Source organism: Gymnoscopelus braueri (assembly GCF_963280865.1).
Source record: "Gymnoscopelus braueri genome assembly, chromosome: 9".
Classification (NCBI taxonomy): domain Eukaryota; kingdom Metazoa; phylum Chordata; class Actinopteri; order Myctophiformes; family Myctophidae; genus Gymnoscopelus; species Gymnoscopelus braueri.
In genome coordinates, this window is record NC_137610.1 from 54,324,604 (window position 1) to 54,342,285 (window position 17,682).

The 17,682-nt window shown below is 41.3% G+C and overlaps 1 protein-coding gene across 1 annotated transcript in view; it reads left to right on the plus strand.

The window, feature by feature from the left end:
• ankrd27 (ankyrin repeat domain 27 (VPS9 domain)) overlaps positions 1-17,682 on the plus strand; it is a gene marked incomplete at its 3' end in the record, with an annotated part of 58,252 nt that overhangs the window by 28,763 nt on the left and 11,807 nt on the right. The window contains exons 13-21 of the mRNA XM_080437285.1: positions 58-179; positions 1,613-1,695; positions 2,827-2,942; positions 4,456-4,548; positions 6,639-6,836; positions 9,409-9,468; positions 10,508-10,624; positions 13,837-13,881; positions 15,083-15,208. Of these exons, the coding sequence (XP_080293411.1) occupies positions 58-179; positions 1,613-1,695; positions 2,827-2,942; positions 4,456-4,548; positions 6,639-6,836; positions 9,409-9,468; positions 10,508-10,624; positions 13,837-13,881; positions 15,083-15,208 (960 nt within the window). The remainder of the gene's footprint in view (positions 1-57; positions 180-1,612; positions 1,696-2,826; positions 2,943-4,455; positions 4,549-6,638; positions 6,837-9,408; positions 9,469-10,507; positions 10,625-13,836; positions 13,882-15,082; positions 15,209-17,682) is intronic.

The following is a 17,682-nucleotide window of genomic DNA, read 5'->3' on the forward strand; positions in this document are numbered from 1 at the left end:
GTGTGTGTGTGTGTGTGTGTGTGTGTGTGTGTGTGTGTGTGTGTGTGTGTGTGGCAGCACATAGCCAATGGCAACGAGGCGGAGGTCCAACGTCTGCTGAGTGAGAGTGAGGGCGACGAGGAGGTTAGGTTGTGTCACCCTCTGTGCTCATGTGACCACTGTGAGCTCCACCTCTCTGGGTGCGTACACACACACACACACACACACACACACACACACACACACACACACACACACACACACACATGAAATATTTTTTATGTCCACATAAACAGAAGTAGAATAGTGCCTTGTACAAAGGACATAAACAGACAGACAGACAGACAGACAGACCATTTGTTCTGTAAGTGGGGTCCTTGGGGGGGTTCTAGATCTGGGTTCTGGGTTCCAGATCTACAAGCTCACAGTGCGTGCCACGCTGCGAGCTTGTACATCTACTATTTTTTTTTCTCACATAAATCTTCTCTTCTGGGGGGTCCCTGGCACAAAACATTTTCAGATGTGTGTCCGCGGCCAAATATGTATCAATTTGGGGGTCCTTGACACGAAAACGTTTGACAGTTTGTCTGTCTGATATAGACAGACAGACAGAATACTAATTCTCAAGAATCAGTTGTCCTTTTCAGCTTGTGCTACATCATCCTTTTGATGGTATCACTGCTGTAAATAAGAGCATCAAAACACTTCCTTTACAGTGGAATCCACCAGCCTGTGTTATTTCCCCTTTTCTCTTCCTGTTGCCCTTCTGTATGCTGCTTATGCCTCTCATAGAACTTGAATGTTGAATGTGTAGAATATATAGTCATATGTACACACACATACACTATGTCTTTGTGTGTATGAGACCCCATCATCATGTGGTTTTTACCACATGTCAGCATATAATAATAATAATAATAATAATAATAATAATAATAATAATAATATAAATAAACAACTTTATTTGTATAGCACCTTTCATGACTTCAAATGCAGCTCAAAGTGCTTTACATAAAAGAGAGAAAGAAAAGAAAAACTAGAGCATTAAAAGAAAATTGCACTCAACAAAAACAGCAAAAGTGTATGTATTAAGGGCTGGGGCGATATGGACAAAATCAAATACAAATAATAGTTTTAACCATATTATACCTCAATATAGATATTGTGACGATAATATAAATTGTCTTAACCCATTGAGACCTGGAACGCATCTGTGTCACTTTAGATTTCTTTGGCTATTCAAAAATAGCAGATATACAAGCTCATAGCGCGGCACCGAGTGCCGCGCTATGAGCTTGTATATCTGCTATTTTTGAAAAATCTTGAAAACTTTTTTTTTTAAATTTCTTTTCAAAAAAACGTTAGGATTTAGAAAACATTTTTAAGAATCGCCTCAGGTCTTAATGGGTTAAGTGATTAAAACCAGGAAAATACAACACTTTTGTCACATCACAATATCACAATATGAGAATCCCAGACGATCTAGTCTCCTATGACAACATCAATATGGATCGTAATATGGATAATATACTGCCCAGCCCTTGGTTCACCACAGGTATGTACTGTACTTGGTTATTATACCTTTTCTCATTGAAGTGATTTTTATTCCGATTCCGTGTGGATGATTCTCCAGGCGACTGAACGACCCGTCCATCGTAACGCCCTTCTCCAGAGACGACCGAGGATACACCCCGCTCCACGTTGCTGCTATCAGTGGTGAGTGGCAGCTGCAGGATGGATTGATTTATTGATTGATTAAACGAACGCTTTATTGAGAACGTCTGAATGTCGGTGTAACGGGTTCTGATCTACAGCTGCTGGTCATAATCGTCTCTTGTCGGGTAGAAAAACCTCATTACAAAACTGTTACTTTTAAGGATTCAAATTCAAAACGCAAATTCAAAACGCTTTAATTACTTCAGTCTATATTAGTAGCTTAAAGGAGGAGTTCACCCAAAACATGACTTATTTCCTATCAATTGCACACTCCATGAAGACTTGAATTCATGGATTTATTGTAGTTTTTGTGGCATTCCTAAGCCAATAATTTGATGACCGGGTGTATTTCCGGTAGGAGACCCAAATAATCTACTTTGTGTCTCCTACCGGATACATTAGTCGGTAAGAGACGGGAATCAAATTATTAGCTTAGGAATGCCACAAAAACAAAAACAAATCCATGGATTCAAGGCTTCATGGGGTGTGCAATTGATAGAAAATAAGTTATTTTTTGGGTGAACTACTCCTTTAATGACTAGTATAAAAATCAACAGTTTTTTTTATGTCCAATGTATTTGTATTTAAGTTCATAAAGTTTAACATAAGTATAACTAAATGCATTAGAAATTAAATACAAATGTTTCAGGATTCAAAAAAAAAAAAAGCAAAAATAGCAGATCTACAAGCTCAAAACGCGTCGGACTGCGACACGTTTTGAGCTTGTAGATCTACTATTTTTGTTACTTTTGTTTGACAGAATGACAAAGTACGGCATTTTTTTTGCGGAAAAAAAAAGTTAATTTACAGAGATAAGAGGTGTCTGCCCGACAGTATTATACAGTGTGTCCCTCTGGAGTGAGTGTGGAAATATATAGTGACCCTCTACATCACCCCTGATGTAGTATGACCAAGTAGGGCGTTCATTTACAACAAATAACACTACAAGTTGGAATTGGAGATAAGAGGTTTCTGCCCGACAACAAGGATATGGAAAGTAGAAGTGTGTGTGTGTGTGTGTGTGTGTGTGTGTGTGTGTGTGTGTGTGTGTGTGTGTGTGTGTGTGTGTGTGTGTGTGTGTGTGTGTGTGTGTGTGTGTGTGTGTGTGTGTGGTGTTGTGTTGTGTTGAAGGTCAGGCGCTGCTCATCGACCTGCTGGTGTCAAAGGGAGCTACGGTCAGCGCCACAGATTACCACGCCCTCACCCCCCTCCACCTGTCCTGTCAGAAAGGTTACCAGGGAGTCACGGTATTATTACGTTTTTATAAACTTTACCTACTTACTCTCTTAGGATCAATTCCTCGTATTGATCATGTCGATGGGTTTTCTCATGAGCCTTTAATTAATGAGGTGGACACGTCGATATTAACTTAATCACTTAAACCCTATATGGTTGACCAGAGTCCCTCAGGGCTCTATGCTAGTGTCTTTTCAGTTTTTTGTGATTGTGGAGAAAGCCTTCGTAGAAAATAGACCATCCACAAGCTTGACGATCTGCTATTTTGTGCGAAAGCTTTCCCCACAATACGGATGCTGGGGTTTAAGCGGTAATCTTGTATTATACTTATATGTATATATTAGTGATGAGCGGGCCGACCCGTAACCCGCGGGTCAACCCGCGGCGCGGGTGGGTCGAGTCAGGATTTCAGAGGCAATTATGCGGGCTACGGGTTAGCGGGTCAGCCGCTCTCACACGCAAAAAAAATAAAAAAAATAACATGCTCTTGTTTTGTCTTTATTCCTAATAAGAATAAGAATAATAACAATAAAACAGTTTGAATACACTTGGGGTGTATACTTGAAGATTATTTTCCTTCATGATTTTACCGTTTTTTTTTTACCGCGGGTCGCGGGCGGGTTGAGCCATAGATTTATATATGGGTTCGCGGGGCGGGTTGAGGCGGGTTGGGTTCCGTGGCGGGGCGGGTCATGAAAAAACCCGACCCGCACATCACTAGTATATATATATTCTGTTTCCAAGTGAATGTCCTGATATTTGAAAAAAAAAAAAAAAATCTGTTGTTTAACACATCGGGTGCCAGCATTTTATAATAACAGATTACGTTCGGTGCCAAAATCTCACCGTTGAGCTGCGCAGCGCTGTTTAAACTGTAGACTCCACGACGTGCATTCCATGTGAAAAAAAGCATGCCTCCATTTTGCCCGATGGTCCTGGCTAACGCCTGGAACGATAACATCTCTCACACGAGTAACAATGGCGCAGCGATCGTACATACAAAATTAGTCGTTTTCGGAGTTATAGGGGTTTTAGAGAAGGAGATAGAACGGAGGCGGATGGGAGCCATGTTTTTTGACACGGTGATCCATCTGTCCTTTCCTTCTCAGAATCACCGTGGGTGATTCCAGAGCTGCTCCAGCCCCTCCCGTGTGGAAAAAAAAACAAAAAACTAAAAGACTGAAAACACGGTTCAGACCGTGTTTGGCACCAAAGCGCTACTCTGTGAAAACACGGTTCAGACCGTGTTTGGCACCCGATGTGAATATGTCTGCCAAATTGTCCTGTTTGTTTTGTTTCTTTTTTATTTGTTTTTCTGTTTTGTTTTTCTAACAAGGCTCTTTTTCTTTTCTTTTTCTCAATTTTCTCTATTTTTCTGAGCTTATTGAATCTCTCCCCTGACTACACCATTTAGTACAATAACAAACTAAAAACTGATAAAAACTGAAGAGTGTGTGATGTCAGCACTATGGCTACGGTGTGGAAAACAATGGTTTTCATGCGGCGTCTTTGATTCCCTGCCAGCTGCTGCTGCTGCACTACAAGGCCAACACGGACGCTCAGGATAACAGCGGCAACACCCCTCTGCACCTGGCCTGCATGTACGGACACGAGGACGTAAGTCACACGTTCAAAACGCCACGTCTCTCCTTTCACCACATTTCCCCATCCATCACATTTCGTTGCTGCCGGGCAGAAACCTCTCTGGAGGATCTCCTGGAGATCAGAGGTTAATTTACGAAAAAACACAAAAAGTTAGAATATGGAGTCCATATTCCATTTTTTTTTTTTTTTTTTTAATTAATGTAATTGTACTTGATCATACTACAGTGTTCCACAAAAGCATCAAACGTACAAGCTTGAAACGTGGCGCGAAACGATCTGAAACAATCTGCTACTTTAGCTTTTATCTCAGCTACCGTACATTGAAAATGGGGGCCTGCTCCTCAACTGTACTCAGAGCTGAAATAAAGGTTATGATGATGATGCTTCAGAAATGTCTTGGCATGAAGTGGCTGTGTCCACAAAGCGTTTTCTTGAGCTACACCGCTGTACTTGGCACTCTTGCTTTGTACAAAGCACATGCCGTGTGTCACGGTTGAGAATGTTTCGGATAAACCCGGCCAGTGGTGGAAAGTAACGAAGTACATTTACTTAAGTACTGTAATTAAGTAACATTTTGAGGTATTTGTACTTTACTTGAGTATTTCCAATTTCCAATACTTTTACTTCTACTCCACTACATCTCAGAGGCAAATATTGTACTTTTACTCCACTACAATTATTTGAAAACCTTGGTTACTAGTTACTTTTCAGATATAAATTATGATATTATAAAACATACATTTACCACTTTAGCCCTATTTTATACATAGGCTATTTGAAAATAGCCGATCTACAAGCTCACAACGCGTCGCGATGCGACGCGTTGTGAGCTTGTAGATCTGCTATTTTCAAACATTTTAGTACTTTTACTTTTGGTACTTTTAAGTACATTTTGATGCCAATACTTTTGTACTTTTACTCAAGTGAATTTTTAATTCCGGGCTTTTACTTGTAACGGAGTACTTCTACATTGCAGTATTGATACTTTTACTTAAGTGAAAAATGTGAGTACTTTTTCCACCACTGAACCCGGCACGAGGAAGGAAGCCAGACGGGGGAGTGGCAAGGGCATTCCTCGCCACTGCACCAGCAAACTCCTACAGGACACCTGTCATCAGGGGTGCTGAACGATGAGGAATAGGGTGTTCCTCCCCATACGTCCTCCTGGTGAAGCTCCTTCTCACTGTCAGGTGATGAAGAGGAGGCAGCCGATTTCCCTGTGGATCGGAGGTGGCATGTGTTTCAACACCATCCCTATAGGACCAATAAGTCAGAAGACCGACTAGTAGGGGTTAGCAGTGACAAGACTACACAAGTTTGTGCGGAAATCAGGAATTGGCAAAAAAAACATTTTTTTGGGGGGGGGGGATGTTAACACATTGGGTGCCAGAGGTTTATTAAAATATTATACGTTGAGTGCCTGCATTTCTTCCATCCACTTGCGTTATACGTTTCGTGCTGTAGAAGCCCCGACACGGAAGTGCATGTAAACAAAGCGTGCGTGCGAGACGGCGGAGGGTCCCGACTAACGCCTGGAACAATAATATTTCCAACGCGATCCTCCATTGCAGCGTGATCGCCGATCGAAAACGGCTCGTTTCCACCACGTTAAAAAGAAATGGAGATATTAAGCTTTTAGTCAAGGAGATAACATTGAAAACGCCGACCGGAAGGATTTTTGACATGGAGCCACATCCAGCCTCTTCTTCTCAGAAACTCCTTGGGTGATGTCAAAGTTTCGTTTTAGCGCCCCACGTGGGCCACTCGTATAAAAATAGAATTGGGTCAAAAACGGTCCGGACCGTTTTCGGCACTTCTCGTTTGGATCCTCAAAAACGGTCCGGACCGTTTATGGCACTCGATGTGTTAAAAAAGTAATCGGTCACTGATTATATTGTAAGAGGTTTCTGCCCGACAGCAACGATATAATGAAATGCCTGATGAATGCAAGATGGAACATGAGCCAGACAAGGAAAACAGTGTTCTAGGTGACGTGTGTGTGTGTGCGTGTGTGTGTGTGTGTGTGTGTGTGTGTGTGTGTGTGTGTGTGTGTGTGTGTGTGTGTGTGTGTGTGTGTGTGTGTGTGTGTGTGGTCCTTCCAGTGTGTGAAGGCCTTGGTGTACTACGACCTGCACACCTGTCGCCTCAACATCCAGAACGACAAGGGAGACACGGCGCTGCACATCGCCGCCCGCTGGGGGTACGAGGGCATCATCCAGGTGCTGCTGGAGAACGGAGCCAGCACCTCCATCCACAACAAGCACAAGGACACCCCGGTGCAGTGTGCCCTCAACTCCAAGGTATGTATTCAATCACACACTACACCAAGGGTTCCCAAACTCGTCAGGCCCCCCTCAAAATAATCCTATTTGAACTGGGGACCCCCCCCACCCTGATAAGCACTTGGAATTGTAGGCATTACATTTAGTTTGACTGGGTTTCACAGATAAATATTGTGAACATAGCCGAACTGCAAGATTTTTTTCAGGACAATTTTGAAAGAAACCAGTGATTCACATGCTTTAATGGATGGTGTCCCAAATAGGCATGCCAGGCTGAAAGTGGTTAACCGTAGCAGACTTTTTTGGGACTTCACAGTTCATTCATGCTGCTCGATGAATCAATTCATAATCGTTTTTTATAATCTGTTAAATCAGAACCCCTAGATGGACGTGGCCACTCATGTTTGCTTAACCCACTCAATCCAGGAATGAATCTCTCATTTTAGATTCTTAGCTATAGCCTATAATAACCATTATTTTATACTTTGGCTATTCAAAAATAGCAGATATACAAGCTCATAGCGCAGCACCGAGTGCCGCGCTATGAGCTTGTAAATCTGCTATTTATTTATTTTTTATCGTGAAAATTTGTGCAAATCTTTTAATATGTATATTTTTTTAAACTACAATTTTAACTCAAATCTTTGCTTCTGGGGGTCCCTGGAATAAAACGTTTTCATGTCAATGAGCCCCCAAATTATTCGTATTTGGCCGCGGACCCCCATCTCAATTACGTTGTTCCAGGGACCCCCCAGAAGCAAAGATTTGAGTTAAAAATGTTCCATTTAAAAAAATATTTATATTCAAAGATTTGCACAAATTTTCACGATTTAAAAAAAAATAGCAGATCTACAAGCTCGTAGCGCGGCACTCGGTGCCAAATAGCCAAAGTATAAAAATAATGGTTAAAGACCCTAAAGCAAGGTAAGAGGATCAGTCGGCTACGTCTCCCACAAGCCTACAACAAGCCCAAGGAATTTGTGGGACAACAGCTGATTTTAAAAGAATACGCAACTGGGGGAGAAAACCCTGTCCACACCAACGTCTCTTGTTCTACGTCTCTCAGTCAGTCGTGACCTTGAACTTTGAGACCCTATAACTTCATCTCTTCGGGGCAGCCTATTAGTTAATCATTCCATGGGACATGGATGGTTAGGGGCATATCCTTGAGAGCAAAATGGCTGCCGTGCGAATATCGTCACTGTCATATATTATAGCATATTTTAAAGTTGTACAATGCAGATTCACAAATAACGATTTTTAGCAACCTCTGCTGGTCACTACCGTCACTGCATACAATTTCCGTAGTCCTCGATTACCCAGAATTCCATTTGTTTTCACCGGAAGCCGGAAGCGTTTCAAAAAGCGTTCTTTTAATTGTTTTATACTATCTGCGGATCGTTTCTCTTAGCCAGTGGAGCATTAGTTACCATGAGCTGTGCTTTCTTTTTCTGTTCTTTTTCGATCTTCTAATCCTACATTCTCTTAAAATCAGCGTGAGGTTCCTTTTTGTTATTAGCGCGGTAGTTCCTGGCCAAACAGGAAACCGTTGCGGTAGTTCCTGGCCAAACAGGAAACCAGTGCATTTCCGCCTCCGTTTTCCGGCCAGATGACGTCATTTTCCCGGGAAAGTCCCCCCAGTCCACGTTCAATATAAAATATATAAATAAAAGGCTTCCGGGGGTGAAATTCATGGAGTGGGTGTTGTGAAACTTTTGCCACTCACAAAAGATATACAATTTAACTTTAGTTTTGTTGAAAACGTTACCTAGTATGCCTTTAACTTTTTGCGTTTTTTCGTAAATGAACGCCCTACTTGATCATAATACTACAGCGTTGAATTTGAATCCTGAAAAGCAACAGTTTTGGACGTATGAGGTTTCCACCCGACAGAGACCATATGGTCAATAAAGCAACTCGACAATTTAAGCAAGTTCACAAATACTGCAAAAATAACAAGCAACTATCCTGGGGGCCAGTTGCACCACCTCACACTAAGTTCAAACTTAGCCTAGTTATAGCTTAAATGGCTTTTTAAAAAGCCATTTAACCCATTTAGCCGGGAAAGTATCTGTGTCACTTTAGATGTCTTTGGCTATTCAAAAATAGCAGCTATACAAGCTTGTAGATCTGCAATTTTTTTTTTTTATCGTGAAAATTTGTGCAAATCTTTAAATATATTTGTTTTTAAGCGAAGATTTGTAAAATATTTTTGTTGTAGGGACCCCCCAGAAGTAAAGATTTTAGTTACAAATGTTCACTTTAAAAATATATATTCAAAGATTTGCACACATTTGCTGTAGTTCTACAAGCTCATAGCGCGGCACTCGGTGCCGCGCTATGAGCTTGTAGATCTGCTATTTTTGAATAGCCCAAAGAAATCTAAAATGACAGAGATGCGTCCCCGGATTTAATGGATTAAGCTATAACTAGGCTAAGTTTGAACGTAGTGTGAGGTGGTGCATCTGAGCCCCCTGCTGTATAGGAACGGTAAACATATGAATGATTACACAGTGCAGAGTGTTAGTTTTATCAGTAGAAAGTGATCAGTCCCAAACCATGTTCTCAAAGCCATTTCTCTGCTGTGTAGATTCTGATGTTGTTGGAGTCGACGCAGAACGGCTCTCACCGGCGAAAGGGCAGCATCGACGTGAGTATTTTACTCTTTGAGTGTTTACTCAAAACAAAGACTAGATTTCCAAACCTACCGTTGCAATTTAGCCATTCTTTACCCACCTCCCCTTTCCCCCTATCCCCCCAGGTATAGTTCATTTAATTTAATAGATTTTAGATTTTTCATTTTATTGAATTCGCTTTCTGTGCCAATTTATTTGACTGTAAATGTGTTTTTATTTCACAAATTTGTGTGTGTGTGTGTGTGTGTGTGTGTGTGTGTGTGTGTGTGTGTGTGTGTGTGTGTGTGTGTGTGTGTGTGTGTGTGTGTGTGTGTGTGTGTGTGTGTGTGTGTGTGTGTGTGTGTGTGTGTGTGTGTGTGTGTGTGTGTGTGTAACATGTTCAAATATTTTAATAATAATGAATACATCCAAACCTATATAGTTTCATCTTAGTTTAATACAGGGGTCTTCAACAGGGGGTCCAGGACCCCTAGGGGGTCCTCAGAGCTACTACAGGGGGTCCACCAAATCATTGTGTGATATGAACTTAGTTTTTTACATTAACCACTTCAACCCTAGCATCCCAATTCTAAGGACAACTTAAGCCGAAAATAGCCGATCTACAAGCTCTCAACGCCTCGCAGCGCGAGGCGTTGTGAGCTTGTAGATCTGCTATTTTCGGCAAAGAGAGGGGGGGAAAAAAGCAGACTAAGTACAGAGTGAAAGTTTACTAAGTATCGACTGTTTAAGTGGTTAAATGTCTGAAAATCCACACAGTAACATGAATACAACATCTACGAAAAAGCTTTTAGCTTTTACAGTTTTATGCAATATATGGTGGGGGGGTCCCTGCTTCATCTCTCTCTCAGAGAGGGGGTCCTTGGGCTGAAAACGTTGAAGACCCCTGGTTTAATATACAAACCTATGTCGTTTAATAGAGTACTAGAAATTAGAATAAATAGTGAGTTAGTGTTGATGAGATACTACGTACATATTGTTAGAAATGTAAACTGTTCTGTCCTCTCTCCTGTGTGGGACTCCCTCTTTCTTCTTCTTCACCTTCGTCCCTGCCAGTCTTCAAACCCCTCCCCCCAGGCGTCTGACTGCAGCAGCCGGCGGTCGTCGGTCTCCAGCACCTCTTCCCTCAACTCTGAGGCCAAGCCCGAGGGCGACCGGGTCCGACACAGAGAGGTACACGCCTTCCTAGGCACTTTAACCCATTAAGAACACATTCCACGCCAGAGTTTAATCTCATAATGTACTCACCAGTGCCAGCGTTTTATTGTTGTTTTTTTTGTTTTTTTCACGTCGCCACAGACCTCGTTAAATTCCTTAAGATCGCACGTTAAACTGTTTGTAAACACACAGGGGCGATCCGTCTGCGTCGGCCAGCGAAAACCATTTCGATAGGCCATCCGCCATCTTGTAGTTACAACGGTTTATGTTAACTCTTTGACTGCGGACGACGCGATAACGCGTCAAGTGCTACTTTGTCCAGTTGGCCGCCGACGCGTTCGACGCGCTTGACGCGCGTTCATTGTTTAATCTCTGATTGCGCTATGCTGCTTAATATTCAATGTTATTCTCGAGTTCCACTTACTTCACGGACATCTGCATCCGGTTTCATGGCCTGGATTCCGTTTCCGGTTTTTGATTTTTTTCCCCAGTCATTTTCGTCCAAAATAGATAAATAAACGGGTTTTCACACGGTATAACGGACAAACGGACAGGTTCTCTTCTATAATCTATGGTCTGGGTGACGATCAGTCATCGCCCTCGTGTATCACATCGTAATTTTCGCCGATCAAAACAATCTGGGACGACGTCACGTCACAAACAGTGATCAGCGACGAGAAGAACTACAACCGAGAAAATGGCGATTTTGTGTCCGCTTTAGAATGCGGACACAAGGCGGATGGCAACGAAAATCTCCGGAGAAGAATAATTCCGCTTCCGGTGGTGCTACAATGAAATGTGTCGTGGCGAACGAGGCCTACAATGAAATTTCAACCTGTGAATAAAAATAAAAAAAAAAGACCACTTTGCGTATATCTACGCGACTGGCACGCTGCGCAATTAAGTAGGTTCGTGTAGATATACGCGACTGGCACTCAATGTGTTAACTTATTCAGTGCCACATGACGTCTAAGACGTCACGTGGCCTGACGCCCTGAGCGCCACATGACGTCTAAGACGTTTTTTTTAACATGTTCAGAACCCAAGATATGATGATTTGAAGATTTGCTGCTCCATTCACTTCTTGTTTAACTTCTTACTGAAAAAGGCTGTATCTCGGCTCCTAAGCACTTTTTTTTTTACATTGAATTTTGGCTGTGGCACTCAAGAGCCAAACTGCCATAAATAAGCATGGCATTGAATGAGTTAAGACCGGGAACGCATCTGTGTCATTTTAAGATTTCTTTGGCTATTAAAAAAAATAGCAGATCTACAAGCTCGTAGCGTGGCACCGAGTGCCTCGCTACGAGCTTGTAGATTTGCAATTTTATTTTGAACATTTGTAACTCAAATCTTTTCTCCTGGTGGATTCTTCAAATGTCTTCTAAATCCTAACAGTTCTTTTTTTTTTACTTATGTTGCTATAATCAGTGGTGCTCAAACTTTTTCATGTCAAGGACCCCCAAAATGATATGTATTTGGCCGCGGACCCCCATCTCAAAATATGTAGTTCCATGGACCCTCAGAAGCAAAGATTTGAGTTAACAATGTTCGCTTTAAAAAAATATATATATATTCAAAGATTTGCACACATTTTAAAGATTTTTCAAAAATAGCAGATCTACAAGCTCATAGCGCGGCACTCGGTGCATCGACAAGGCTTGTCGATGTGCTGCTTTTGCCGTTTTTTGAATTTTAATCCTGAAAAGTAACTGTAAATAGCCGATCTACACGCTCTCAACGCGCCTGCGTTGAGAGCTTGTAGATCGGCTATTTTCGGAGCATGACACCTGTGTGCAGCCAAGCCTGAAATGACTCGTCTTATTCTACTGGCTCTCTTCTCCACTAGTCCCTCCATTTTAGTCTGGTTTTTATTTTGTTTTAAATTGTCAATACATTTAGTCATCATAGCTTAGTTTTCATTTAGTTTTCCTCTGTGAAAAAAGGTAGTCCACGAACATTTTTTTTGTCATAGTTTTAGTCGATGAATTAATTGAGACCTGGAACGCATCCGTGTCACGTTAGATTTCTTTGGCTCTGGAAGGATGCTGCCCCGCCCGTGCTCACTCAGTGGCTTCGCGATATAGAGCATCGCAGTTCCCGCCCACTTCCTGGTTTTTCATGGTGCCGGAAGGAACAACTCAATGCATTTTTCCCATTGACATTTCCAAAAATATTTTTATCTATTAATTTAAGCCTCGAATCAAGCCATCATGACATGACATGAATCATGACCATAAAACGTTTTTTTCTGTGATTTATTTAATTTTATATTTAATTATATGATATACTATATTTAATAAATACCCTTTGTTTTGCCGTTTTCAAAAGAAAATAATCACAGAATCAAACGTTTTATGGTCATGATTCATGTCATGTCATGATGGCTTGATTCGAGGCTTAAATTAATAGATATAAATATTTTTGGAAATGTCAATGGGAAAAATGCATTGAGTTGTTCCTTCCGGGAACCACGAAAAACCAGGAAGTGGGCGGGAACTGCGATGCTCTATAATGTCTTGCCTTAAATTGGAGATGTTGCGATTCTCAATAGCCGGCTCCGAGAAAAACATTCTATAAGACCTGGGGTCCGTTCATGATATTTTACCACAACACTCAGGCTGCATAGTGTGGCGTATCCCTGCTGCGACTGCAACACACAGCAAACCTAAAATGTTTTATTTTTATTTTTATATATCTGCTTTTTTTCTCTATTCTATCTGCTTTGATTAATTGTCGTGCCTTTAGTTTTCCTTTCATGTCTATTTTTTTTTCTTACGATTGTTCCCTACAACTGTCCTGGGGATTGAGGGTGGGGGGAGGGTGGGATAGGGGTATGTAGTACATGTACATTTTGTTTGTCTTTTTTGTGATATAATATGAAAAGATTTGTGTGTGCAGTATGCTTGCCCCTGGGCCTTGTACTAAAAACCAATAAAAAGATCTTGAAAAGAAACAGATTTCTTTGGCTATTCAAAAATAGCAGATATACAAGCTCATAGCGCGGCACTCGGTGCCGCGCTATGAGCTTGTAGATCTGCTATTTTTGAAAAATCGTGAAATCGTGAAAATAATCGTTTGCGTTATTTTCAAAAAACTGTTAGGATTTAGATTTTTTTTTTAATCGGCCTCAGGTCTTAATGGGTTAACACTGATTTATCTCAAGTATAGTTTTTGGTGCTGGAGTAAAGGTGAAACAAGGTGTCTTTACCTGTGCTGATTGACAGGTGGAGAAGCTGCTCCGTGCTGTCGCTGACGGAGATGTGGAGATGGTGAGTGTTTGTTTCTTAAAGGGTAAGACCACTTTGGTAGAGGTTTGGGTTGTGTAGTTACCTTGCCATGATGTAACTCCAAAGGTGGGCAATAGATCAAAAATAATTGCTCCATTGATTAGAAATTGATAATTCAAAATATGCTCCTCATTGACTTACATTGTACAGTTAAACAGCTCTCAAAGTCACTCTTTTAGCACATAAATGAACCCAAACATAGCTGATTCAGACAATATAGAACATCACCAAACCCAGTACTGTTTGTTTTTTCAATAAAAATGTCAACTTCCTGTTGATTTTACTATTTGAAGATCTGGATCCGGATCCGCCGATCCAGTCCGGGTTTTCTACTTATTAAAAATGGCAAAATCAACAGGAAGTTGACATTTTTATTTAAAAAAAAACCAGTACTGGGTTTGGTGATGTTCTACTGTATATTGTCTGAATCAACTTTGTTTGGGTTCGTTTTTGTGCTAAAAGAGTGACTTTGAGAGCAGTTTTACCGTACAATGTAAGTCAATGAGGAGCATATTTTGAATTATCAATTTCTAATCAATGGAGCAATTATTTTTGATTTCTTGCCCACCTTTGGAGTTACATCATGGCAAGGTAACTACACAACCCAAACCTCTACCAAAGTGGTCTTGCCCTTTAAAGCACCTTATTGATGGACTCTGATATTTAACTTTCTGTTTTTAGCAGGAACTCTGTTTTGCATTCCCTCAATTTCTAGTAGGGCACACTGCTCTTTTTCCTGACACACACACACACACACACACACACACACACACACACACACACACACACACACACACACACACACACACACACACACACACACACACACACACACACACACACACACACACACACACACACACACACAGTGAGTGTAACCATCCTTTTTATCAGGAAATGCCCTGGTACTTCCCTTCTTTGTTTCTGTTCTTTATTGTACTGTGTTTGTACAATGACTCACAGATAACACATTGAAAACTACAAACATATACCTGCTGAATAAAATACTTCTGATTAAAGAATCCTTACTTATTTTCCCTTTTTATTTAGCTGGCCATTACATCCCTGACTTAGGATCCATCTTGCGTTAAAATCAACACCTTGTGTTGCTTGTCTGTCTGTCTCTGTGCGTGTGTGTGTGTGTGTGTGTGTGTGTGTGTGTGTGTGTGTGTGCGCTCTCCAGGTGCGCTACCTCTTGGAGTGGCTGGACGAGGAGCCAGAGGAGGACCTTGACGGAGCAGAGCTGTCGTCCCACATCCAGCTGTGTCATCCTCTGTGCCAGTGCACCCTCTGTGCTCCTACACAGAAGGTTCATAATATAATGTATTAGGGGTGGGACGATATATCGATATCGCCATACTTTCTCCCGCGATAAATAATCGATATACTGCCGGAAAAACTCGATATCAACTCTCTCAGTGCCAAGCCCCGAGTTATCCCGAGTTTTTTCTGAATGCCCTCAGTGCCAGAACGAGAAATCCCGAGTTTTTACTTAATGTTGTTTTATAGACCGTCACGGTCTGATCTTGAATCCGAAGGGAGCAGTAAAACTGTAGCACAAACGGATACGGAAATAATGGATTTAGCGTCATTCGGTTGCCGTCGTGTAGTTTTTTTTCTTTCGCCTGTATCTCTGTTCTTTTTTTTTTTGTCCATATTTCCGAGGAGACGCGTGTTTCCAACGGCCTGTAGCGAAGGCGACACTAGCTCCGGATGCAATGTTTTGCTTCCGGAGCAATAGTCAGAGACTACTGCTTCGGAAACGCACAGTGAATCGATCGATAAATATGGATCTAAACTTTTATGACTATCGTCCCACCCCTATACTGTATACACATCCTCTGTGCCAGTTCACCCTCTGTGCTCCTACACAGAAGGTTCATAATATATACTGTATACACATCCTCTGTGCCAGTGCACCCTCTGTGCTCCTACACAGAAGGTTCATAATATATACTGTATACACATCCTCTGTGCCAGTGCACCCTCTGTGCTCTACACAGAAGGTTCTGCCAGTCACACATAATGTTATACACATCGCACTGAGATATTACAATGTTACAATGTTAATGTAGCCTCATTTTATACAATAATTACATAATTGCCTAATCGCAATTATTTGAGATAATCCAATTTTTTTTTTTGCATGATCGTCATAATCATTTCCCTGTTAGAAAATGTTTCTAAATATTTTCAAACAAAAAAAGAATAAGTGAAAATAGCAGATCTACAAGCTCAAACACCGTGACGCGTTTGAGCTTGTAGATCGGCTATTTCCACTATTCGTGTAGTGGAAATAGCCATAATCATATCTGCCCTGTGAAATGTCATTTTTATTCATAATGTCCCAACGTTCAACTACAGCAGAAACGCATTGAAATCGTTGATCGCAATTATTTGAGTCGACAATTAATCGTTGAGTAAAACGCCATAATCGTGACCAGCCCCCCTAGATTTGAACACGCTGCACTTGCAGATCTCTAGTATTTGGTAACGAGTTGGAACTGCATTCAGTTAACTCATTCACTACCACGGAATTAATTAATTAATTCATCCGTCTACCGTCCACTTTCCAGCGAAAACGGCGAGTTTACCGTTCCTTAGAAAGATCATGGAATATTCTCCGTGACCTCCTTCCTCACGGAGATCGGCTCATTACACGCACGGGGGGGAAAAGATGGCCGGCCGCGACCCTCCATTCCAGAGCTATGGCCGTCTGAATGTCGCTTGTTTTTTGAAAAACACAAAAACAACAAATACGAGAAAATTTTACTTTTGTGAATCCTTTAACATGAAAGGAGGCGACCGTTTTTTTTATCGTGGTCATGTGATTTCTGGGTGTACTCTTCATTCAAGCGAAAAAAAAAAAAACACGTTACCACGTCAATTACGTCCTTTTTAAACTTATGTCGCTATAATCAGTGGTGCTCAAACTTTTTCATGTCAAGGACCCCCAAAATAATATGTATTTGGCCGCGGACCCCCATCTCAAAATATGTAGTTCCATGGACTCTCAGAAGCAAAGATTTGAGTTAACAATGTTCGCTTTAAAAATATATACATATTCAAAGATTTGCACACATTTTTAAGATTTTTCAAAAATAGCAGATCTACAAGCTCATAGCGCGGCACTCGGTGCATCGACAAGGCTTGTCGATGTGCTGCTTTTGCCGTTTTTGAATTTGAATCCTGAAAAGTAACTGTAAATAGCCGATCTACACGCTCTCAACGCGCCTGCGTTGAGAGCGTGTAGATCGGCTATTTTCGGAGCATGACACCTGTGTGCAGCCAAGCCTGAAATGACTTATTCTACTGGATCTCTTCTCCACTAGTCCCTCCATTTTAGTCTGGTTTTTATTTTGTTTTAAATTGTCAATACTATGGCCGTCTGAATGTCGCTTGTTTTTTGAAAAACACAAAAACAACAAATACGAGAAAATAGTACTTTTGTGAATCCTTTAACATGAAAGGAGGCGACCTTTTTTTTTATCGTGGTCATGTGATTTCTGGGTGTACGTCTCTTCTTCGGTGGTGCTTGGATCATTCAAGCGAGAAAGAAAAAAAAACACGTTACCACGTCGAATTACGTCCTTTGGCAGCATGGGAGTTTGGACAAAAAAACACGTCAATTACATCCTTGGCAGTAAATGAGTTAACTTTGACCGTTTGGTGTAACTAGTGTGTGTAGTGTGTAGTGTGTAACTAGTGTGTAGTCTAGTGTGTAGTGTGTAACTAGTGGTGTAAAGTAAATGAGTTAACTTTGACCGTTTGGTGTGTGTTTTG